Source organism: Melitaea cinxia, chromosome 11 (assembly GCF_905220565.1).
Source record: "Melitaea cinxia chromosome 11, ilMelCinx1.1, whole genome shotgun sequence".
NCBI lineage: Eukaryota > Metazoa > Arthropoda > Insecta > Lepidoptera > Nymphalidae > Melitaea > Melitaea cinxia.
The window spans coordinates 7,055,465-7,081,570 of record NC_059404.1 but is presented as its reverse complement, the minus strand read 5'-3'; the positions used below and the strand labels follow the sequence as shown (position 1 = coordinate 7,081,570).

At 33.0% G+C, this 26,106-nt stretch overlaps 1 protein-coding gene across 1 annotated transcript; it reads right to left on the bottom strand.

The window, feature by feature from the left end:
* Window positions 1-5,401: 5,401 nt before the first annotated feature.
* LOC123657800 (sex determination protein fruitless) lies at window positions 5,402-19,167 on the bottom strand. The gene is made up of 9 exons (XM_045593309.1): window positions 19,071-19,167; window positions 18,107-18,258; window positions 15,742-15,879; window positions 15,569-15,670; window positions 11,906-12,130; window positions 11,398-11,589; window positions 10,614-10,728; window positions 9,142-9,418; window positions 5,402-5,950 (listed from the first exon to the last, which is right to left on the bottom strand). Exons 2-9 carry the CDS (start codon window positions 18,230-18,232, stop codon window positions 5,632-5,634), a joined length of 1,494 nt encoding a protein of 497 aa, XP_045449265.1. The 5' UTR covers window positions 18,233-18,258; window positions 19,071-19,167; the 3' UTR covers window positions 5,402-5,631.
* Window positions 19,168-26,106: the final 6,939 nt, after the last annotated feature.

Sequence of the window (26,106 nt, the reverse complement as noted above, 5' to 3'; positions counted from 1 at the left end):
GTGATCGGGCGAGGCGAATGGAAGTTGAGAGGAAGATATAAGTTAGTGAAGATAGATAGAGAGAGAAACGTTTCGTGTATTACTGTAGGAGCTAAAGAAGTTTTACTTCAGTCGTGTGGTCTATAGCACAGTCGTTTTTTAAACTTAACTATGTGGACTATTTTGTTCGCGAAAAAACTTTTTTTAAATGATGTACTAAACACAGTGTGACGTTTTTTAGAATAAGATATATTTTTATCCATGTATGCGATAAATAAGTTAAGTACAATATTTGTAAGAGCAAGTTGCGCTTACAGTTACGTTTTTGTGATAATACTCAACGGTGTGCAATTTATTAAGTTTTCCTGAATCAATATTTGTGCTGGTGTTGTCTACCTACCTATCTGTGCAATAAATTATTTGATTTTCAGTAAATTCGTTTTTGTCTTCTTTTTTTAAATACGGTGTCAATAATAATAAAAGTCTGTATTCAGTATTTACATTTAATAAAATTATGTACATCATTAATGAATTACCTAGATAATAATTTATGTTTCACTAACATTTATGAATATACTGTACGATTTATACCATTATAAGAATATTAAAAAAAAAAAGAAAAAAAAAAAAGATTGAGATCATAAACAAGACATTGCAGAATCGTTAATGCTATGTACACATTTTGATCAAAACAATTATCTAACCACCATTTAGTATAGTTTTTTATATGACATTACTTGTTTAAATAGAAGTGAAGTGATTTATATAAGATTATATCGTATATCATAAACTGGGAAATTCAGAAATAGTTGATATTTACAGTATGAAGATGTCACAATTTTAGTAAGGACGATAATTTACACTTCGTCAACTATATATTCTTATTCAAACGACATTGGACCATTATAAGCTAGTACCTAAACACTTAATATAATGCAATTTTCAATGTTAATATTTATACAAAAATATAATTTAGGAATAAAATAATATACTTAGGATTGATTTAATGGCTCGATGCGACTTTGTGTTTAGCATTATTTAATTTTGAACACAATGGTTAGAGCCACGATTAGGTATACAATAAAGTTTTGCTAATTTAGATTTACAATGTAATATTATATACAGACCATGTCTTCTCAATCTTAACCGCAATCACAAGCTGTTGCCGATTCAGTCTTACGCGTTACGGTTTCCTTCAACTCTTTCTTAAAATAATATAATACAATATTCAAAATATGAAGATACACTTTTCTATTCCAAACCCATGTTTTTTTTTGCCAAAGAATGTAAAGTTAAGCAACGAAATGACTACAATACGTGTTGTTGTAGTTATGTAGTTGACAAGCGTATTAAATTTACTAATTAGAATATAAGAAGTCATATGCATAGACATTTTTTTTATTTAAGGACTTAATAAGAGTTTTAAGTCTTATCCTATTCACAGAAAAATAATACTGAATATCTTTAGGCGACATTAAATACATAGACAACAAGAGCTTAGACAGCAAGGTGAAAATCTATGTTCACCGTCTCATAGATGGTGCAAATGTCCCTTCTCGCTTCTTCCAAAATACCTACCCACGATAATTTTACCCTGTTAGTGACAACATTTACCATACACATTTATAGAACAATAAATAATGCACGAAAACGTGCGATAAATTGTTACCTACGTACACGAAGATAAATGTAAACGCGTCAATATGACAAAACTACGTATAACAAGAAATAAAGTCTGCCATCTTTCGGCTCGATGTCGCCGGCGGCGCGGGGTCGGGGGCGTCGTGCGGCGTCGGGTGTCGTCGGGCGTCGTCGGGGCGCTTAGTGCTTGAGCAGGAGAGCCGCGTGCTTGAGGCGCAGGTGGGATCGGAGCGTGTCGATGCGGCTGTAAGTGGCAGGGCAGTAGGGGCACAGCGAGCGCTGCGCCGTGTGCGAGTGGAAGTGGTGCCAGCGGTTGGACACCTCCTTGCCGCAGGACTTGCAGCGCCACAGCGCCGCGCTCTCGGCCGCCGCCACGAACATGCTGTGGTACGAGTACTGCGGCGCGTGCGCGCGCTCTGCAATGCAACGTACCGCCGCCGTCACGCGAGCCCGTTCATTACCACCCGACCGTCAACATTTTGCAATGCGATACGTTATCACGACGAATTAGTTTTTTAAATGTTGTGTTAAAGAACAAGAATTTTCATTATTATTAACAGTCCGCTGACTATAATCAAAGAAATCGCTTTGCAAAATTATGTGGACGGCACCGAAATTTTTTCTAACAATGAACATCTATAATGTTGCCACACTTAGGATACACACGAAATGCATATTCTAAACTTACTTTAATAGTTAACGGCCCACGGCTCTCAACAATACTTTCAGTTGCACTATGCCATCCACTGATCATGCATCATGAATGTTATTTCGATGATGGTGTGGTTTTCAACTAGAAGCATTGCCGTGTACGTACACATAGACTGCGAGTGTTCAGGCTGCATGGAGGCCGTGCATTCGTACTTATACGTTACATAACAATTTGCAAATGGGGTGGAGCGTGTAAAACGCACAACTGAAACTACACGAATTGTAACATACCACAATTTAATGTAAAAATTAGTAATAAATACAACAGATAAATGCAGGAGTTTGCAACATGTTAAAATTGCATTACATAACATCAAACAATGTGAAATAAAAATTGCATTAACTGCTTGCATAAAACAAAATTATTTAAATTAAACTTTAACGGAGGTATCAAACCAAGACAATAATTAATATAATCATAAACAACAAATCGTTCATAAAATTTCATGTAAAAATATAACAAGACTGACGAGCAGCTGTTAAGGTACACGATTTGACACCCCCGACCCTATTAGTTATTTAACTATTGTGATATACGACACTATAACAAATTGGCTAATGTTACAAAGAAGAAACAAAATAAAACATAACTAGACCATTGCTATCCTGAAAATAACCATAGAGCTCGTCCTGCACTCCATTGAGTCCAAATGATAAAATCATTTTCACGTTTCGTGAAGTAAAAGGTAAAAATTTAATAATATACAATAAATTGGAATATTCATTTAGATTGGCCAAATAAGTGACTAGGTCCTCAAGACCTCATTTTCATAAGACTAAATTTAGTAATTCGTTAACCTTATGTTTAAATTCCATATGGCATAAAGTTAGCTTTCATTAAGTTATTTACGTGATCACCGTATAATTATTAAGTTGCACACTTTCTGAAAGCTGAAAAGAGATCAAAGGGAGATATTTTCTGAGCCAAACGATGTGATACTCCAAAATATTCTGGCCAGACACTATCATAGTATCCTAACCTAAAATATCTAAAATAATATTCTATGTTACTAGTCGATTTGCTAAAGCAAATTCAATATTTCAAAATTGGTCTCGAGTGATAATAATGTACACAAATGCATTAAAAATTAGAGGAAGCGATTTCTTAACTCAACGGTTCCACTGGCCATGGAAACCGAACCGATGCCGGATAGCTATGATCTATTCAACAATAGACTTAACTTGCGCGATAATAAATTAATAAACAGTACATAACTATTACGATTGGCAGAGGTAAACAAGCTAAACATTAATATTACCAGCTATAAAACCTGTACATTGCCGTAACCCAAACTTCGTATCGCTAGGTAGAAGTAGAAGTTAGCACTTTACTTATGTAAATACAAATTGGTAGTTACTCTCTTTCAAAGACATTAATTATTTTAAAATATCCTTTAGTTTGGTTACGTTATTAAATAACTAGTAATATTGCACTGAGTATGAAATGTCATCAAATAATAAGTGCCCACATTATTTAAGAAAGTTCGATATAAAAATCTTTATTATTCTTAAAATTAAATATAAATCTTTGTGGAAGAGACGTTTGGTAGTGTAAGATTTATCAGTAGAGGAACAAAGGAGCTTAGTGCTTACATTTCAAGTGGGCCCCTATATTCAATAGACAAAATGTATAATCTAGGTACGAGTTATGACTATTTTTAAAAAATTGCACAAGTGAATTGCATGTTCACAGCTACTAAACAGCACTAATGCCACAACTTAGAAATATGTGAAACGATCACGGTCACTATTTGAATGCGGTCATTTCTCACCGCCATCGAACATTCAATGTTTTTGGTAGAAATAAGATCTGATCTATACAATCGGCGACTTAACAATCTAGATACATTAGTAAATTTGAAGAGGTCCGAAAAAATTAAGATAAAAATCTCGAGTGATACTGTAATCTCTAAGTGTGTATCTTATACGCCGAAACGTATGCTTATTACCCGTTGACCAGACAGATGCGACCTCAGTCGATGCTAGACGCCTTACATTAATGCAAAGTAACTAATCATTAAAACATTAATATTACAATAGGAGTCGAATCGTAGCGTGTTAACACTCTTGGTTCTAGCACCATTCCATTTTATCACATTTCAGTTACCGTACCACTCTAAGTGTTTAGCTAAAAATGTAACAATCTTAAATATTAAATTGAAAAATACATACATAAACGCTAGGTTAGTCCCAATTGTAGAATGCCAATATTAGTTACTAAATGCGCAACTTTGAATCGTTCCTCCCTACCTTAAAGTAATTGAAAGAGGTCTTGGACCTCCAGCACCGTTCACGACTTACCGAAACTAAACCTACCAACGATAAAATAATAAAACATGTTAACATTGCAAGTATTATTACTTCTAGTAGACAATTCAATTCAACTCAACTCGATAAACGAAATCAATGTTACTATATCATGAATCAATAAAAACAAACAACACTAATAAATCATATTACATAATTATATAAATATAAAAATTATATTAAATCAGACAATAGAATATATCTAACGATAAGTATAAAAAAAACAATCTCCGTAAATAGATCAACTATTCTAGTATAAAAATCTTTTCGTATGTTTCCTTAGGCGCTATCCGTTAATACATCACAAATCCTTAATAATTATCCATCTTGCAAAGGCCTCATAGAGTTACAAATGCATCTACACTGAGATTCAGTCAATATTTATATGTCGTTGACCAACGACAGATCACAATCTCTTGCCAGTCCTTATCGATCCATTCTGCTGTCGTTCCGCACCATTCATAGGATAATAATAATAATAATATAACATAAATATAATTAGCTACAGGAAACTCACAATTTCCTATCTAATGAATAAATATAACAAGACAATGTGGGCCCGCCCGAGGGCAACCGTTAATAGCCAGCATCACTTCGCGGTCGCACCGCTACTCGAAATAGTGTATATTTAAATAGCTTAAGATTTCTATCGATATAATATAAAAAATAATATGGTAATAAAATTAACATCATATTATTGCTTTTGCCCGTTCCCGTATAGCGATTGGTATAGAAAAAAAAAATTTGCTTACCTACACAATACACACCCCGAGTGACCACGACTCGGGAGCGCAACCCGCAATCGAATAGTCTACACGGTACTTCCGCGGAATCTCATACGAGGGTACACTGGGGCAAGTCGAACGCACAACCGAGACAATACTAAACGAGTGTTAATCTAAGGCCCGCTTAAGTAATAGCACTTCAGCTTAATCCTAAGTAGGAAACGTCCGGGGGCCGAGCTCACAGAGCTTCGAGGCCGGGCCAGAAGGATCAGTCGAAGCCGGCGTCGAGGTGCACGTTGTTGAAGAGGGGCGCGTGGGGCGGCGCGGGCGGTTCGAACTTGCGCGTGTCCGGGTTGTAGGCGGGGTGCTTGAACTTGCAGTGCGTACGCAGGTTGTCGGAGCGCGTGTAGGTGGCGCGGCACAGCGGGCACTCGAACCGGCCGGGGAAGTGCACGTGGTAGTGGTTGCGGATGTGCGTCACCACCTTCCCGCACAGCTTGCAGCGGTGCAGGTTGAGCGCGCCCGCGACCCGCTCGAACGTCAGCCGCATGTGCCAGCCCTTCGAGCCTGCAACCAGCGAGCCGTCACTTCCGCTCTGCCCCCTACACGGCCCAACGGTGCCTCCGTTTCGGACCCTCCTCCAAAATGGCGTGTTTCTTGACACGATTTAAAGTTCTCATTTTTTTACACGTTTCGCGATTGACCCATTTTAAAGGAGAGTCCGCTTGAATTTTTTTTTTTTAATCAATACTATTCAGAGAGCTTCTGTAATGTCTTTTGGAATATATCAGTTTCAAAATCATAAGGTTTTTTTAAACGCCCCATTAAAACAGTAGAATCTGAATTAAAAATACATTTTTTGGGAAAGTATTAAATTATTAACTCCCTTCACAATTGTAGCATACAATAAAAGAACAAAATAAAATCCAAGTTCCACTGTCATTTATAGGACTTTAACATATTAGCACTATTGAAAAAGCTTTATTACAAATTTGTTAATTCTATGCTATTTATGCCTCTCCTAGCACTATCAAAAGCGTTTAGTAAAGTATTTAGACAAAAATTGTTGTAACCAAAATAATTTCGAGTAATGATAGTTTTAATAAGAGATCCATGCATAAATGAATCAATGATTGAAGAAATGGTGTTTGTTATTCGTCAGTGTTAAAACATTTGCACGTGATATTCTTTATTACTGTCACCAAGGCTGTATACAGAATGCAGTAGTTCGAGATATAGGGTCTACCATAAATAAAGAAAGCCTGGAAGGAAGATGAAAATGAAAAGAAAGAGGTTTAAATAAAGGATATATTTTGCAGCGAACACACAACAACAAACTTACACAGGAAATTAATTATAAATGGAATTAATGAAAATAAATTATTTTTAAAAAGTTTGTTCCTAAAATACATAAGCTAAGATCAGTCTTGAACACACAAGTTGTTTCCTTAAAATTAGAAAAGGAACAATAAGAGATCATAAACGTGGTTTGGTGTTTATAGTATGGACCGGATTTCATTTTTTCCATTTTTTAATATAGTATAATTATAAGTAGTAAAATATGTGTATTTAATATAAAAATGATATCCGGCCTATTTACATAAATGTATCACATACAATAAACTTTAGTACATGATCAGTAACAATTTAAAACATATAGGTAAACATCCTAAAGTATCATTTTATCTTGCCAAGAGGCTGTTACTCTAGTAGTAAACACAAATGTCAAATTCAAAAAAAATAATTGAATTTTTCATTATTACGAATACTGATAACCTATAATCAATCAATCAATTATTGCGAATTATATGAATGGGTATTTTATTTTAAAAAAAAATGGAATTAATTCTGTAATATGAAAAAAAAAAAACTTGGATCTTAATTGTAACAAATATTTTTGTAAATGTTACTTGCAATAAATTAAGCTTATCTGACTGCACGTTAGTATCATCAATAATGGTAATACCACCAACAATATATTCTACTAAGTCTCCTTTTTGCTTTAAAATTTTTAACAAAGAAACTAATATCTTTTGTATAATGATGTTAGAATGTTTGTCTTGAGTATTATTGATAATTTTACGAAGATTGAGTTTAAGCTTGTAATATTTTCTTTATATCCTAATGAATATGTTCCTTGTATATTAGCAGTAAATAATCCTAAAGAAGCTACGAGTATTCTATTGTTATAGTATAGTCATCACAATTTAATAGGCCCGTTTGGACATAATTATATCATCGCGATGTAAATAGTGAAGAACCATACGACTCGGTACTCGATACTATAAATCTATAAATCGATTCAAGTTTGTATGAGTATTTATTTTGATCGATTTGACTGTGTAATATAAAGTGCATTGGATTAAAATTTTTATTAGAAAATTTAACTTTAATATTGTAGGTAATTTGAAATGCTAAAATGGTACAAAAGGTCAATTTGTCTTTTTTTTTTATTTTAAATATTGTTTTCTAATGTTAACAAATTTTTCGGATTTTATCGTGGTTTATTAGGTACCGGACTTGAGGATATGGTCTTATTGTAACTATGGTTGCTGTAAAGTATCCTAAACGTCGGGCATGTCAATAATAATGATAAAAATCCGAAAAAGTCGTTTCATTATAATAACGAAATTCGCATAAACATTAAAAAACAACATAAAAAAATTATAGGATGCGATTTTCAACACAGTTTATATGTCAGTGTTGGCAGCGCCGCAGCGGAGCACAGGCGTACCAGTTTATTGTTTTCGATACCAGGTTTCAGCTAGCTCGGTACAAGGATACCCGAGTGAGTACGCACGTGGACGCTAACAAATTTTATTTACGACATTGAGCACCAAGCTTAATTTCAAATTTTCAGTAGAGATAACTTAATTACTATTAAAATCGAATCGAGCTGGTGCAATTCACTTACTTTACATAAGGTGGTGAAAAGACTTAGAACGTAACCGTTTTGTTTGAGACGTTTCATAATAATTAGAAATTGCATGCTACTATAAAGTAAGCGCGAAAAGAATACTCGCAATATATTCTATCATATTATTAAACGCGCCAAAAAATGTATGTACATTTTAAAAACACTCTATGTAATTAATAATTCTTTTGTTTCTGATAGTTTCGTTCTAAGTTACATTCTAGGTCTCTAGGGTCTGTCTCAACAGTCAAAACAGGCGTATTATATTGTGATGTTTATAATAAGAACGAACAATATTTAATAATCATGTATCTAAATGCTAACAATCTTGAAACAATTGAGCATGTGCGGCAGAAATTTATTTTATACTAAAATTACATTATTCTCGACCAAGAAAATAAATAAATAATTATTATGTTAAATAAAATAAACACAACACACCTTATATCTAATTAATTATAGTTATATATTATGTTATTAGTAATGTAGGTAATCGTTAGGGATAACTGGGTAAGTGCACTTTGTTAGTTTGTTATATCTATTAATAATGAATTTATACCATATAAATATACTTTACTTAATAAAAAAAAACTACTAATAATAATGTAACTAATTAATATCGCGGAAAAAGAATTTATGTTCTTTTAATTGGGGCGGATTTTTAAGATTTGAATTGAGAGTAATTATTATTATTTATTAATTGATGAATCCTATTATAAACAATACGAAAAATATCCTAGTATTTAAAAGAATTACATATGATCGTAACTACATTTTTTTTTTGGTTTGGCTAGATATAAACTTAAATTACCTATCAGCAAATTGATCTAACATTTTGTTTGTATATTCGTGAGATTGTTTGACCCAAGCACAGAACAATGTTTCATTCTCAAATGCCTCTTCAGATTGTCGGCTCGAGTTAAAATTGTAGGACATAAGGGGCACTTGTGTTGTTCTGGATTGTGAGATTTCATGTGCTTCTTAATATTGCTAACATTTTTACCGCATATTTTACAGGACACGGGATCGCTGTACTGTCTGTGATTTAATGCTAATGTTTTAACTATGTTTTCAATATTTGCTATATTCCAATTGCCGAATTGTTCCCGAGGTAATTCGTTTTCATCGGCATATTTATCACCTGCAATATAACTTAATGTAACTTCTTAACTGCAGATATTTTCATTTTGACATGCTACTTTTTAAACAGTTATATTTTCTTCATATTCAAACAACTACAAACCACTAGCACACTCGGACTTAACGTTCTGTGACCTCTAAACCCATAATGACATGCTGTACATTTCCTACGAATAAATTACAATCTGAATCATAATATACCTATAAATAGTTGCATCACCTACGTCCCGCCGGGAGCGCCAAATCATTTCATTTGATAAAACATTTCACACCGATTTCTTCATAAAATAGTAAAACAACGTAAAAACTTTAAAGGAAAAGAAAGTAAAAAGCGTTTGATGTATGATTAGTGCAGATTAGACGAAATGATAAAGCGACACTAAATATCATGCAGAGGTTATATGCGCATGCATGATAATGAGCTACTTATAAATATCAAAGAATGTTTAAAATATAAAATGAAATATCAAGTCAAATATTCTTTGAAATTTATAAAATTTTAAGCAAATAAAAATAATCAAATTGAATAATCCTCGAGTAGAGCCCACCATCCATAATCCCGTTTACATATTAAAAAAGTTGAGAAGTGATTTAGCACAATAGTAGTTAAGTGCTACTGTGATATGTGACTTTACCGTAGAGTCATAAATATTGCGGTAATCGAAATAACGGGATAACGGGCTGAGCTCAATTCGAGAACACGGCAATTTTATATCACATTTTATTGACGATCACCAACGAAGACTGTTATGTCATAATTCGCAAACAAGACGGTAAATTGAGTACATTTTTTAATCCAATTCAAATAAGGAACTTCGTTTTACTTAAAGTGGATTTACTACTAATTTTTTACAAGCACACGGTCCGGTCCGCCTGGTGGTAAGCGGATACCATAGTCGATATTAAAGAAATTTTATAAAAAAAAAAAAAATACTTTGACGGTAAGAGAAAAAAAGTCAGTTTTAAAACATAAGAGCTGTTTTGTGGTTGAAATTTGTTAATCGCATGTTGTTATAGGTTTTATAAACACAAATATCATTCTTTCATATTTACATTTAACTGTAAAATATGTATATTTTATGGCCTAATAGCTTGAAGGAAAAAATATTTTTTGCTGTGACTTAAAAAGTTTTATTTGAAATAATGAATTATTAAATTTCCTTGGGGATCGTCACAATCATTGTCACGTCACTCACCATCAATGGTGTCCGTTTGGTCGGGGTGTGGTTGCATTATGGGCTCACTTTCATTGCAGTCGTTGTTCATAGAGTGTTGTGTCAACATAGAAGCCATTTCGTTTACTCCCATACCCTGAAGATTTTAAAAGTAATTTATTTATATTTAATTTATAATAGTATTTGTAGGTAAATATGAAATTTATACAAAAATTCCTATATTAATTAAAGGACATTGATGGACTTAAGACTCTTTTCACTTACACTACTTTAAATTTATATATACATGAGATTTATAAACAACAATCGAACAAAAAAATTGTGCAAAATGTCATTTTCTTTATTTGTTTTCAAACACTAAGAGAAAGTACAATAAACTTTATATATAAAATAATAATAAAAAGTTTTAAGTGCCTTCACAATTATAGGCGAATACAACTACACATAATACATTTTATTAAATTGCTTAGCTTTGCAAGTGTACGCTAGTTTAAATTCTTCCTCTTAATTTACTGGGCGGCAATCATAGGCGCCAGCGTGCCAAATCTTAAAATATTGCCCAGGCCCTAAGCTAAATTATTGACATGAATTCTATTTAATCGATTACTAAATATTGTATATTTGTGTGTATTTTGATATAATTATCCTATGTTTTATTATTTTCCTATGTTTTATTTTGGTTTTTTCTCTGTTTCTTAATTATGTTTGTATTCTGCTGTTTAATTGTATGGACTTTGTCTGAAATAAAATTATTATTATTATTATTAAGCTGCGGGGCGTGTGGGGCGTGTGTGGCGGGACTGACCGGCAGGTGCGCCTGGTCGAAGGGCGCGTGCGGCAGCGCGTGCGCGTGCGCGGCGTGCGTGTAGGTGTCGGGCTCCTGCTTCACGAGCGCGTGCGCGGGCGAGCGCGCCGCGCGCCCGTGCGCCGGCGGCGGCGTCGACGGCTCCGAGCCCGACCCCGTCGACCCCTTCCCCGTGTTGCTCTTGACGTGACCCTGTTGTTAACGTGCAACAGTTCAGTACTTCGTGCTGGTTCATGTTATCATGTCGTTGTTAATCTGATTTGGACAACAACTAAGTTAAATTAATCGCAAGTAACATTCGCAAAGCGAGGTTCGTTCGGGCTCACCCGAAATATAAAGTTTTTAAGGGGGTAAAGACAGCTTCAAACACTTTCCTCGCAGATAGCGGTACCGGTGGGCTCGTATAAACAGAAACTGAGTTTGATTATTAGAAACAAATTTTGTCAAAATTCCTTACGTCTTTGTACCTTCATCGCCCTTAAAGGAATGGATGATTGTCCACAAGTACCTCATAGTGGCGATAAGGCAGCTCGATGTCCTCGCGAGGCAGCGTGGAGTTCTTCCTGCGTCGTTTCTCGGGCGGCACGGCGTGGGGCACGTGCGGCGCATGCGCGGCCGGCTGCGGGTGCGGCGTCAGCGCGGCGGGCGCGTGCGCGGCCGGCGGTGTCGCGAACGAATCGCCGCGCGACGACAGGTTCTCCGCGCTCACGGACGGCGTCGATCTCTCTTCTGACTGTTGATATTCATTTAACTGTATTGTACAGTACTATAACAACCTATGACAATGCTAGAACTGGATATATGTTAAATACATATCTCTCTATCTCTTAACCTACTAGTTGTTGGCACAACCATGCTATAATGTAGAGCTCGCAAGAAACTCAGTGTACGTCCAGTCGTTCAAAACAATTTAAATGTTATTAAATACAATGTACCTACTTTTTATAAGCTTTTAAGTTATTCTAATGCTCTTTGTTGTCCTAAGACTATTTATTTAATTAATACAAAATATAAATACATATTTTACATGCATTACTACAGACTGATAATATGTTACAAAAAACTTAAATTAATTAATAGCACAGAAACTTATGCCAATATTGAAAACATTTTACAAGCCTTGTATGAAAATGTATAATTATGTGAGGCTGTTTTATTAAAATCTTATGATTTAAAAACTATACATATATATGTCGTTACCAAGCACGAAAATCTGGCAATTTGCAAAAATTTTGCAGTGACCACCAGGCTACCAGAAGTAGTACGACACTAATAAGGAAATGAAGGAACAGCTTAAAGATTGGTTGTACAGGTTTATGTCATAAAATAATAAAATACCCGTAACTGATTAAACCCCAATACTCATTAAAATGACGCTGCGTTGGCGCAATGGTCACAGCCATGGATTGTGCCGGTTGCGCAGGCGGTTGCGGGTTCGATCCCCGCACATGACAAACATTTGTATTGGCCTACAGGTGTTTGCCGTGGTTTGGGTGTTTGTGCAGTCTCCTACATGGGGAAAGAGGCCTATGCAAAGTAGTGGGATATTACAGCAACTTATTAAAATATTAACTCATAAAACGCAACAATATGGGCCTTAGTTTTGTCAAAATAATTCAATTTGTTTACGATATCGATACATGAATTGGAATAATTTGTAGCGGTTTAAGGACGAGAAAGACCATAAGATGACATAAAATTTAATAAATTTCAAGGCACGTTTATTTATTTATTTACATTTTCGCACACCAAAACAAGGTTTTAACAGTATTACAAATGATATATAAAAATATAATTTGCATCAGTTGCAACAGGCGACCTTATCGCTAATACAGCGATCTCTTCCAGGCAACCTTTGGGCAGAGGACTAAATAAGGAGTGTGGGGTGGGGCGCAAAAATGTTATGTAACATACACATGAACATATTATACTCATATACGTACATATAGATATACCCAACGTTATATGTATAAGGTTATGTAATATTTTAGTGTTTATCCTCAAATTAATAATGAGGGTGAAACCGTGGGTCACAGCTAGTCCTGTAGATAGAGAAAATAATATAACATACAAAAAACTATTTTTTTCTCAGTTTTCTCGAGAATAGTTGTGCCAATCAATTTTTTAATTTGTTGTTACCTAAAAAAAATTCAAAATAGAGCAATAAATTGAAAAAATTTCAGAGTGGTTTGTTGTAGATTTATAATGTTAATATATAATTATTAGATTATTTAGTAAGACAAACAATTAAAAAGTTTATTTATGCTGGATGCTTACAGTAGAAATAAGTTTACAATAATAAGTGGACCTTGATAAAATTGATTAATCAACGAGAAGCACGGTATGAAAGTGCGAAATTTGGCGAATCAAATGTAGAGAATCGTGTGACAGTTGCTCGTGTAAACCTGTTTTGTATAAACGAGTCCGTAGTAAAAAGATGCACGCTAGATACCTATACATATTTTTTGCGTACGCGCATCTATGTACATAATTTAAAAAGGAAATATCAAAAGGCAATTATTATCAAGTATCACTTTTTTATTGTATCGGTATACTGAGGTCTTTCAGAATTAATTATGAGTATATTTTATTTCAAGTTTTTTTTCTAAAACTAAATTTGTGTTTAATTAAAATTACCGTTACCTTATACAAATTTATATTATAACTAACGTAACAAATCGTAAAAAAATATTATTTAAAACAATTGTAGAAATATCGAAACAGAAACGTCTTTTAAAAAAGTTATAAAATCATTAGTTGCCATTAACAACAGTATCGTTAGGCAATAAATTCGTATATAAAGGGTCAATGCGCGTTCACCAAAAATTCAAGGTCGGCGCACCGTACCTACTGTCTCTACGCAATGAACCAGACTTGTCTGGCACGCTCTCTAGTCTATTCGCATATTGATGCCATTATCATCCTCGAATTTCCGAACAAATATCACACTAATTTTAATTGAATTTCACGATTAATTAACTTGAAATAAATTTATATAACGGATTTTTATTTCTTATTTAATTTCATATATTACCATGGTCACCGTAGTTTCAAAAATAAACAACTAAATAGCAAGAGTTGTGAATTTTTAGTTATCTAAATCAGTTTTGGCCTTCCCTCTTGTTTAGTCAAAGAATTAATATTATGACAATCTTATAGTTTTTTGGACTACGCGATTAATTGAGATTAAGCTATAATTAGGGATACAAACAAAAATTATCATGATTATCACATTGTTATTATGTATATAAAAAGATTCATCGTTTCATTTTGTAAAATAAAAAAAGAAAAAAAAAATACTAAAATCATTTAAGAGCTAATGTCGATTTTTCATAGATTTGAAGTATTTTTAATTTTAATATACATAAAATATATGCATGTATAGTACATACATTCGTTTTTTTCATCTGGATGTTATTATAGGTTTAATAAAACAATGTATGTTGTATATTTTAATTAAAAAAAAAACTTCTTCGGTGGCTCAAAATTTTAGTCATATAATTGTACGATATCATAGGCTATACAATATATATTGTAGATATTATAAAGCGCTACGCGTCAATTATAGGGCCATCGATCATACTTGTTAAAAATTGACTCTATTTAAAATGAGACAGCAGTGATAAAATAAAAAATTCCGATTTTAAGAAACTTACACACTACACTGATTCTTACTGCATTTAAACATGCAATGCGAAATTTCCTACACGTAAGAATGCTAGGTACAGTTTTTTCAACACACTATTTCGAGTTATTTTCGGAACAAGGCACAAAATTAGGACATGTATAATCTATCTACGAACGAGATAGCAACGATATAAGAGCTAAGAAATAAGATCATGAATCTAAATCGCGTAAACATGTAAATTCGTAAACTATACTTAGTTCTGTAGAATTATTTAAAAGTACTACCGTCCTTCTTACTACATATTTTTTTAAATAAAATATTTGCATGTACACTTCTTAATAATGTTTTGAAGACTTGATTTATGCTTCAGATAATTGTAACATATAAAAAACGGCAACTTTCTATATATTTCGATGGTAACAACCGATTATCTTAAGCCGTGATAAAAGAAATGTAGTGTGGTCAGACACTATTCAAGTTATTAGGAAAGAACAATAAATATTTTGTTATTCTTATGCATATATATTTTTAAACATTGCTTACCTTAGGATTCAGTGCATTATTTTCTGTCAAACCTCTAACTTGTAAACTTTCAGCAGTCTTTAGGAACATCGGTAGCATATTTTGGCCAACATTCACCTCTCCCTAAAATGTTTAAAATGGTTATATGTTTTTATTTAAAATGATATACAAAATACACAATAAAAATCTCTTACCTTATACATGAACTCTAACAGAGACCTCATCTCTGAAAACCGCACATCTTTTAGAAATATTATCGGATGTGGGTGTGAATTTTGTAAGAAAATACTTTCAAAATATGGGGAACATGCGGAGAGTATTGTCTGATGTGCCTGAAACAATAGTATAAATATATAAGTATGATAAAGTCAGACTAATGGCAAGCATATTAAACAAAACAAAAGAAATGCAAAGCTGTTGAAGGTCTTTTCAGTTAAAATTACTACACACATACACTTCTTAACTAGTTTTGTACAACTATTCTTATTTTAATGAGGCTGAACATAGTAGTCATGTTTTCATGGCCTAGGTTTTGGTTAACTTAAGTAAATTTAAATTTTTCAGTCACACCTATTGTCATAAAGAATAAAAAATATTTTTAACGATAATTTTAAACCTTGAGTATTTTATTTGTTTTAAGTAATATAAAATAATGGTTCATAACAAATTCTCAAACATATCAATTACATAGTACAAATAAATAAAATTGAAGTGTCTTTTGTAATATTAAAATAACCGCTTATTATTAAAATGCATATGGATGTATACACAGTACATATACCAAAATAACATTTTTTACCATTATTGTCTATCTATCTGTCTGTTCTTGTCTGTCTATCTGTGTGTTCTGGCTAATCTCTGAAACGGCTGGATCAAATTTGGCGGGACTTTCACTGGCAGATAGCTGATGTAGTAACGAGTAACTTAGGCTTTTATATTAGAAATTTATTTATTTTATAACTCTGCTAACTGAACAATAACTCTTTTGTTAAATTACACGCAGACGAAGTCGCGGGCACAGCTAGTATGAAATAAATGTGAAGACATTCATAAAAGAATAAAACATTAATTTTGTTTTCTAAACCCTAAAACCTGCCAAACAAGTGCCATAAAATTTAGAAAGTTAAAAACTTGCAGCTCCTCTGCAGACTCCTACCTAAACTATTCACTGTCGACCTACAAAGTAAATTGCATTTTATTAGCATAAACTTTCATAGATTTTTTAAGATGTAGAAACTTTACGACTAAATGCAAAATTATTGTCTCAGGTATCCGTTATATAGATTTGGAGGTTTCAGAGAATTATTATTTAAGCATAAGTTACTACATATTTCACCCAGTATATACATATTTTAAATAGCTCTCAGTAATTTCTAGAATTTGGTGTCAAATGTTTTCATTATTTATATACTAAAGTTGAGATACATAAACATATAATTACTGGTTTTCTTTTTACTTAAACAAAAACTCCATTAAAAAAATATAACTATCAATTAAAAAATTATTGCAAAGAAATACTCATACTGAGATTGATAAAATATTAATTTAAAAACAGATAAAAATTTGATCTCAAGACAATCCATGTTAATCCATGACAATTATATAATAATATGTAAACCATGATCTTTTGTTATGGTTTCCGTAATATTTTACTGGAGTAAGTATGGTGTTGTAGTATATTCTTACTTTTAATCAATTTTAAAATATGTATCAGCTACGTTATAAAGTTTTTACGCAATATACCGAATCATCATTTAAGTAATGACCTTGTAAAATTAGCAAATATTTAAATCTGCATTGTGGCCTACCTTGGTTTAGTATCTCATTAAATGGCAATGTTTGAATTAACTTGTATAAAACTAATTTTATTGTAAAATCATTCAAAGGTCTTTAAGGATTTTTTTACACGACTGTTATTTTAGAGTTAAATGGTCAGCATAGGCAATGTTATTTACAGTTTCTTTTATAGGAAAAAATCTATAGTCTATCAGTCCCATTAAATATAATAGTAAAAAGAGTTTATGAAAACATTATGTGTAATGAAATTGTTAGTATTTAATCTTTTCTGTTCAGTAACAGATTTATAAGTAGCACATAATTTCCCATTTTTCTTTTTCACAAAACATAATATAACAACAACAATTTATTTGATTTTGAGTCTTGTTTATTATAAAAGAATTCATAAACAGGCATAAGTTTAAACAACCATAAGATGGCCTATAATAAGTCATAATTGTTTACATTGTATACAATTTGTTATGGCATAATAATAAACAAATACAACCAATATGTCAAGATAACAGACGACTTAATTCAAAAATTTTAAAACATTAATTAATTTTAAATATTTGTTAATGTATAAAAATAAGATTCAAGTTGATAGAACATTACAGCATTAAGTATCAGGGATAAACCACAAAATCACCAATTACAGAGAGTTACTTTGAATTTCCAAAACAAATCTTAGCTTTGATAAAATTTTCTTTTGTTGCCATTTAAAACTGCTTAATATTTTATTGTTGTATTTCTGTAGAAGATAATAGAGATAAGATTACTTACCTTGACTGTTTCCCCATCGCAAGCAAGTGTCACATCGCAAAGTGCTTCTCGTTGTAATAGGCTTACAAGCACATCTGTTAGGTTGTTTGGGTGGTTGTTCCAGCGCAAACAAAATTGCTGGTCCATTGTTGGTGCTAGTGTCAGTGACCGTGCTGCAAGTAAATTTAAAATTGTAGCAAACTGATTAATCTCTCCTAATATAAGTAATAATTCGCAAATTTATAGTGATCTAAATTAGGATATAGAGTTAGAATTTAAATGATATTTGGTAACATACTTAGTGTTTAAGACACGACGAAAATAATAAGACACGTGCGCTGTTTATCAATTTTACATTAATGTCAATATGTGCAAAAAAATTGGCGGCCATAGGGCCTAGATAGTAGAACGGAGAGATAAGTGACATCAGCGGTTCGAATTAATAGGGGCCGCGGGCAGCAAGCTTACTGTACTCCACATTGACAGTTAGACCGAGCGCCGACACATATCTACTTGTTGCATGCTACAAGCGAGACCCATACATTATGTAATTTAACTCCAGAAAGCACACGGCGGGGCCACCGACCCTACGGGATGCTAAAACCTCTAGTCGTCTATAAAACAAGTTTAGTATAGTACCGCTGGCCAAAAAAATCGCAACATGCTGACACCGTTATAATCGCCAAGCTGGATGTGCTATTTGCTAATTTCCAATGAGCGGTTTCAGGAATTTGATAATGCACCATTACTGCCGTTGCCACTAATCACTCCGTGTGCCTGTAAATTCACGACCGAAGGACAAACGGGATTTCTAAACGCGTAGTTGTGTCAACTTTGACTATTCGTAGCGCCATTTGCCGATCCCGTATCTCAGATTCTTAAAATTATTAATCAACAACGAAATTTTTCTCTATCACACAATTATTTCACCACCACAAATCAAAAACAACTATAAGACACACCAAGTCAATAAATCCTAACTCACCATTTGCAAAATTTTTGCCATCACAAACGCCACCCGACCCCTACCTTGCACTGTCTTTTTGACCACACACACATCTCGATTTCCGTGTTCACTCACGGCACCTCACGGCCTTCGGAATATCTTTCACATCATAATCGGCCACTATTCGCAACGCGAACTTCATACGTTTCTAAACGAGGCGCTAAATTTAAATTTTGCGATACAATTTTTGGTATTAACTTACAACAATCATTTAAAAACAAAAATAAACTTATGTGAGTAGAAATGTGGTATTCAAGTGCGCAATAATATTATATTTTGTATATATTTTTGTAGTTTCATACATAAAATGTATTGTGCTTTTTTGATTTTCAGTAACGTGTGGAAAGAGGTTATGAATGCACATAGTTCTTTTTTAATTTATAATAAAATGAAAATAAAAATATTTAAAATATTAATACTTTAATTCCTTCAAATTTATGGAAAAAGTTTAGTAATAGGTATTTAATTTAACACTATAATGGTTAGATTTATTAACATTGGCCTTGACATTTTTGTTATCACAAATTTGCACATCCTCCTATCTCTCGGTAGCGCCATCTGTACGAATGTTGTTATCATTTGCAGACATGATGCTGAGTCTCTCGAATAGATGGCGTTGAATCATTGCCATGCGAAATAGTTGTTTCCTCAGAGGACACCGACCTTGTCCGCTCCTAGGTTTTGTGCGTATTCTTTGCGTGTTATTAATTGAGTATATTTAAATTAAGTCTGTACTGTGAGGACTATTTTATAATTATTAATTCCTATTTAAAGATGTACGAGCATTTTTAGTGATTCAATTTAATGAGACATAAACAGTATTTTGCTATTTCAGTTTTTGTTTTTGCGTATTGCACGTGGGTTTTGTCTCATAACTACTATGTACCTACCTATTGGTAATTTAGTAGATGATTTTTTATAGTGCATTGCATTACATAACTGTTTGTTTAGTTTGTTTCTTCGTTACAAATTTTTTAAATTATTTATTGAATTCTTTTTTTAATTAATTTAAAGTTTGAAATAGGTATTTTATCAATTCACTACAATGTTAATACACAGAACGCCTAGATAGACCAACGCCCGATCTCATAATCAACTCCGACTGTCGGTCATTGACCTTGTCAATAAATCGTAAATCAGCTTTTTGGTTAATTTTTTACAACCATTTAGGTAATAATCGTCAAATGTGCATATTATTTATGAAACAATTTAAGTTACATTATTTATTTACATTACTAATCTATTTTATCAATTAAATAAATGATAATTTATACATATAATAAAATGGTAGGAAAGGCAACATTGAATATTTTTTAAAAAGAATACTTGGGATGTGATTTACAATCGATACCGAAGCCAAAAATATAGTTTTTAAAATTTTTGTCTGTTTGTCTGTATGTATGTCCGGGATAAACTCAAAAAGTACTGCACGGATTTACTTCAAATTTGGCACGAATATTATTAAGAAATCGGGTCAACATATAGGCTACATATTAATCAAGCTATCACCTACGGGGAACGAGCAGTGAACCTTTATTTTTCTTCAACGCATTCTGTAACAACGTGTAATCTAACGACGCATATTTGAATGTTGTTGTTAATAAGTTAATAACCATGCTGTAAGCTAGTTTCACACTATAAAAATCACGCAATTTAAGTAACTTAGGCCGATAAACATAATTAAATGAATATAAGTAGTAGACAAGACAATTTTAAAGCAGCGCAATCTATGAGATTTCAAAAACATCATCATCAATCCCTTTTTGGATATACCTAAATAATTTAAATTTGATCATGTTGGCGAGGTTAATAGTTGTTTTTAAAATTGTCTTGTCTACTTATATTCATTTAATTATGTTTATCGGCTTAGTTAATTATTTTGCGTGATTTTTATAGTGTGAAGCTAGCTTATATAGCATGGTTATTAACATAATAATAACAGCATTCAAATATGCGTCGTTAGATTACACGTTGTTACAGAATGCGTTGAGGAAATAAAGGTTCACTGCTCGTTCCCGGTAGTTGATAGCATGATAATATGTAGCCTATATGTTGACCCGACTTCTTAATAATATTCGTGCCAAATTTGAAGTAAATCCATGCGGTACTTTTTGAGTTTATCCCGGATATACATACAGACAAACAGACAAACAGACAAAAATTCTAAAAACTATATTTTTGGCTTCGGTATCGATTGTAGATCACACCTCAAGTATTCTTTTAAAAAAATATTCAATGTACAGTTTTGACTTTCCTACCATTTTATTATATGTATAGATTTAATAGATAATGGCTTGCTCTACTGGCATCCTTAACAAAAAAAGAAAAAAAAAAAAACAATAGCTTTTGTTTTTGTAAATTAATTAATTATTTAAATTATATATATATGGCTTTAATTTTGAAACAACGTCAACATGATTGACGGTCGGAATTTTTTGAAAAACGATTTAAGTATCTATTTATTACTTTATCATCTGAAAGATTGCGTTGTTTTTAAAAATTTACCAGTAGGCTAAGTAGGTAGCCTAGAGCGGCAAATGTGGTCAAATTTTTTTTTGTCTCATAAATTTAACAAAAAAATTAGTATTCGAGTATTATACTGCATATTTAACACTGAATATATCTGAAAACAAAAAATATCAAACTCTTTGAAAATATTTTTTTGTGATCATGAATTTATAAAATAATGAAATTGATTTGAATATAGTAGCAACTCCACCTGCTGACTGCCGACGAAGTCAGTGACGCAGTTCAAATATCTCCCGAAACTTTGGATCTGATAAGGTGTGAGATACTCACGACTATTTTCTCCAGAACAGGTCTTTCCAAGAGGGTACGGAAAATTTACGCAGATACCTCCTCTGTGTTGTGATATTCAACTCTTATAGAGCAAATCAAGGGGTCAAAGCTTTTCCAACGACTAGGAGGAGTGGGGAGAAGCCTTCTTGCGAAGCTAAAACAGCGGATGGCAGAATTTTTGAGATACCGGAGATCCACACACAGTATTGTTCAAGGTAATTTTCCGAAGACATCCGGGATATCAAAGTCGACGAGATTGATTCGGGGCTCAAGCACTATTCAACTAGGTCCCCAAACCAGATTATGATTCGTTAAAAAGTCTATCTTCGTTCCTATAAAAACAGAATTTGGAAAACATTTTATCTATACTTACGATTAGATATACATATTATTTCATATACCAAAGACCAATTGTTCGGATGAAAGAAACTTTTCTTACTTATAGCGGGTAAAAAAACCATCAACGATTTACTTTGCATCAAGAAAAGTTTGGCGACAAAGATTTAAAAGCCTACTGGCGTCTGGCGGTAAATTTGTAAATCCGCCACTGGATTCGAGGGTACCTTCACATTAGCTCTAATAGTTAATAAACAAAACAAGAATAAGTATATACTTTATAGGGTTCCGTACCTTCCTGGTCCTTCTGTCCGTTAAATTTTTACAAATTATGTATTTCTGTTGCCGCTATAAACAAAATACTACTACATAAAATATAATACTAAAATAATACTAATAAATAATACTAAAATAATATTAAATATAAATACTAAAAACAAAATAAAATAAATATTTAAGAGTGTGTTACACTAGCCTAATCCCACGGTATCAGTGTGCCTCCGACTTAACTTCATACGAAGATAATTAAACAATATATTTGAATATAAGAAACCCAGGTGTGCCCACAGCCTTATTTTCTCTGTACGGCACACGTGCCAGATTTCAACATCATTTCGGACGAAGATGGCAAGCAACGGAAAGCGACCACCGCAGAGACCACCGCAGCGACGGCCACACCGTGGAAACCTTTCTTCAACTTCGTTTTATTAAATCATTCTTTTACTTAACATCAGTAGGGAATCACCTCTCTTTAGTATTAAGTTTAATTATAATGTAGATTAATAAATTATTATAAGTAAATTGCCTTTTTTTTGGCATCTGCGGCTGCAACAATCGTAACTAGTGGCTCCCATACAAAATTGTTTGAATATTTTTGCCGGATATTAATAAATGGTAGCAGGTAGGCACTTCAATATTCAAAAAAAAATACTTAATTGTATATCTACTTTAATATTAAATAATAAAATTAAATTGAAAAAATGTTCAGAGAATTTTTTTTTGTTTAAATAAGTATTTTACCTAGTTTTGTGTGCGAGTCCGACTCGCACTTTCCGGTTTTTTAAATGACGATGTATGAATCAAATGTCGCTGACTCAAATGACGTCGCGTTGGCGCAACGGTCACAGCCATAGAATGTACTTGTTGCGCTGGCGGTTGCAGGTTCGATCCCCCCATATGACAAACATTTGTATTGGCCATACAGGTGTTTGCCGTGGTCTGGGTGTTTGTGCAATCCTTGTGGGTCTCCCCACCGTGCCTCGGAGAGCACGTTAAGCCGTCGGTCTCGGTTGTTATCATGTACACCTGATAGCGATCGTTACTCATAGTAGTGAATATATCCGCCAACCCGCATTGGAGCAGCGTGGTGGATTAAGCTCAGATCCTTCTCCTACATGGGGAAAGAGGCATATGCCCAGTAGTGGGATATTACAGGCTGAAGCGACACAACACTGACGAACTCTTACGGTAACAATTTACTGGAACGCATATGCTCGTTTTACATAACCCACTAAACAACACTTGTTGGCAGAAAAGGGGGAGAAGGTAGATCGTTAGGCCTACCCGCATAATAACACCTAAATCACAGCTCCTCAATCAACAGACCATGGCGCCTACAACTTCACCGAAATATCGAGAGTTTCGAAAATAATAATCGCGGTAAGTCACGTAGAATCAAGTTTTTATGATGACCGTGAAAGTTTTAAAACATAAATCAATACAAACAAATAAAACTGGAGTGTCTGTTTGTAATATTAAAATAACCGCTTTTTACTAAATGCTTATGGATGTATACGCGGTATATATACAAAAATAACATTTTTTTTACAATTTTTGTCTGTCCGTGTGTCTGTCTGTATGCCTGCCTGTTTGTTCCAGCTAATCTCTAAAATGGCTGGACCGATTTTGATAGGGCTTTCACTGGCAGATAGCTGATATAATAAGGAGTAACTTAGGGTACTTTTATTTTAGAAATTTATTTATATTATAACTGCGAACTGAATAATATTTTTTTTTAAATACCACGCGGATGAAGACGCGGGTACAGCTAGTAGGTATATAAATCTATTACAAATTGTCAAATTGTCAACTGTGTAAACATAAATCGCGTGAAATTAAAATATGTTGATCTAGCACATGTTATTAAGTCCAAAAAATTTATAACAGTTTATCGATAACTTCAAGTTTTATTTTGTATAAAAAGATAGAGTAGTTTTGTTATACGTTTTAAGCACCACTTTTTTATAGCGGGGACTTGAAAGGGAATGGATTTGAAAAATCTAATATATTTTGCTCGATACGGTGTATATAGTAGCGTAGTTGTAAAATTGATATAATTTATTTATTTATTGGTTTACTAGCAGTTATTACACTAACACATTCATTACAAAACGGAACATACATTATGTATAATCTAAGTGCGCAACTCATGTAGGTAAACACCACATCTATAATATATAATATTATAAAATACATGATTCTTTTCAATGTAGGTTAAAGTAAATAAATTTCCTAAGTTTTTTATCTTGATATGTTCCTTATTATGGTGTAAAATAAAGAGTTATGTTATTGTTATTTAAACTGTTCGAAAAATTTAGTCTTCAAAAACGTCAATGTATTGGTTGAAATAAAACTAAAAAAATTCAATTTATAAGTTGAAATGTGGTTTGACCACTTGATATATCAAAAAAAAAAACATCGAAACATCGAATTAATTTAAAGCGTCAACAATACATCGGTTACAATCGATGCATCGTTAATATATCGAGTGTTGTTATTTTTAAAGTATTTTAAGTGTTTTTTATTTGCAGTTTAAACCTTTGACGTGAGATTAGTTAATAATTTGATACTTTTCATAGACTTGTTGTAAGATTTTTACCTGATTGCCCCAGAGCAGGGTAATGTTTTTCAACTGTATGTATGTAGATTTCTATGTTTTCCACTACAGCCTAAAGGGCTTAAATGATTTGAACTTTTAAGATGTCGTTAGATTCGTTTCGATTGCCCGAGTGACACTGGATACTTATAAAAAATCAAAATAGCTAAGCGCAGTATCTATTTGTATTGTAATATCTGTTTTTGCATTGTAATTTTTCGAAATTGATTACGTAAATTGGTAATTGGAATTTTTGTAATATATACTAATATAATAGGTATAACAGTTAAAACTTATTTTACACTACTTTTCTTTATGTAATTTAAATGCCCAACAATGAAATATACACACATATACTTTCTTTAACGTAATGTAAAAATTTCACTATTTGCGTATTTAGGCACAAACATTTAGGTAATTCTTAATTAAATTCATAAATTAAAACTTTTTTGTGTGATGATACAGTGTGCGTCACTTTTAGAGAAAGATCGTCTACAAAATATAAAAGATAGTAGGTAATGTATACAATCGTGTTCATTACTAGGATGATGAGAGTGGCTGTCCGTGTCACTCGGTAATGTAATGCAGTGCAAATGAGTCAATCTCCATGGGGTCGGGTGGCCACGCAACCCATTAGGAAATCGATTCGTTCTCAACCCCATCGACATCTAGCCTCCGTTATTTCGATTGTTCGCTCGGTTTAAATTAATAATTGAATCCCTTTTCAACTAAATCTGTCTTTGAACATTGCAGTCCAATCGATGGATTAACAATATTATCTATGCCAGAAAATTAACCGGTTTCGAAACGGTTCGAATTACTTGCCTTACTTGTGACAAAATACCTGAAATCTAATAATGACGTGAGCTGCGAGTGGAAAAGTCGACTGCAGCCGCTGCTGCACTTAGTTTTCCAATCTAAACAATAGAAATTCAACGGGTGCACGGCCCGCGGGACACTGATCTATCTCTATGTAAATTATGCGGGAAATAACGACGACTTCTG

What these genes read in the sequence shown, in the direction of transcription:
- LOC123657800 (XM_045593309.1), bottom strand. Translation starts at nt 18,232, where the DNA reads ATGGACCAGCAATTTTGTTTGCGCTGGAACAACCACCCAAACAACCTA. An exon ending in ATAATGCACTGAATCCTAAG is followed by an intron (nt 12,131 to 15,568) that starts GTAAGCAATGTT and finishes GAATATCAACAG; the next exon opens with TCAGAAGAGAGATCGACGCC. An exon ending in AAACATTGTTCTGTGCTTGG is followed by an intron (nt 5,951 to 9,141) that starts GTCAAACAATCT and finishes GCAGAGCGGAAG; the next exon opens with TGACGGCTCGCTGGTTGCAG.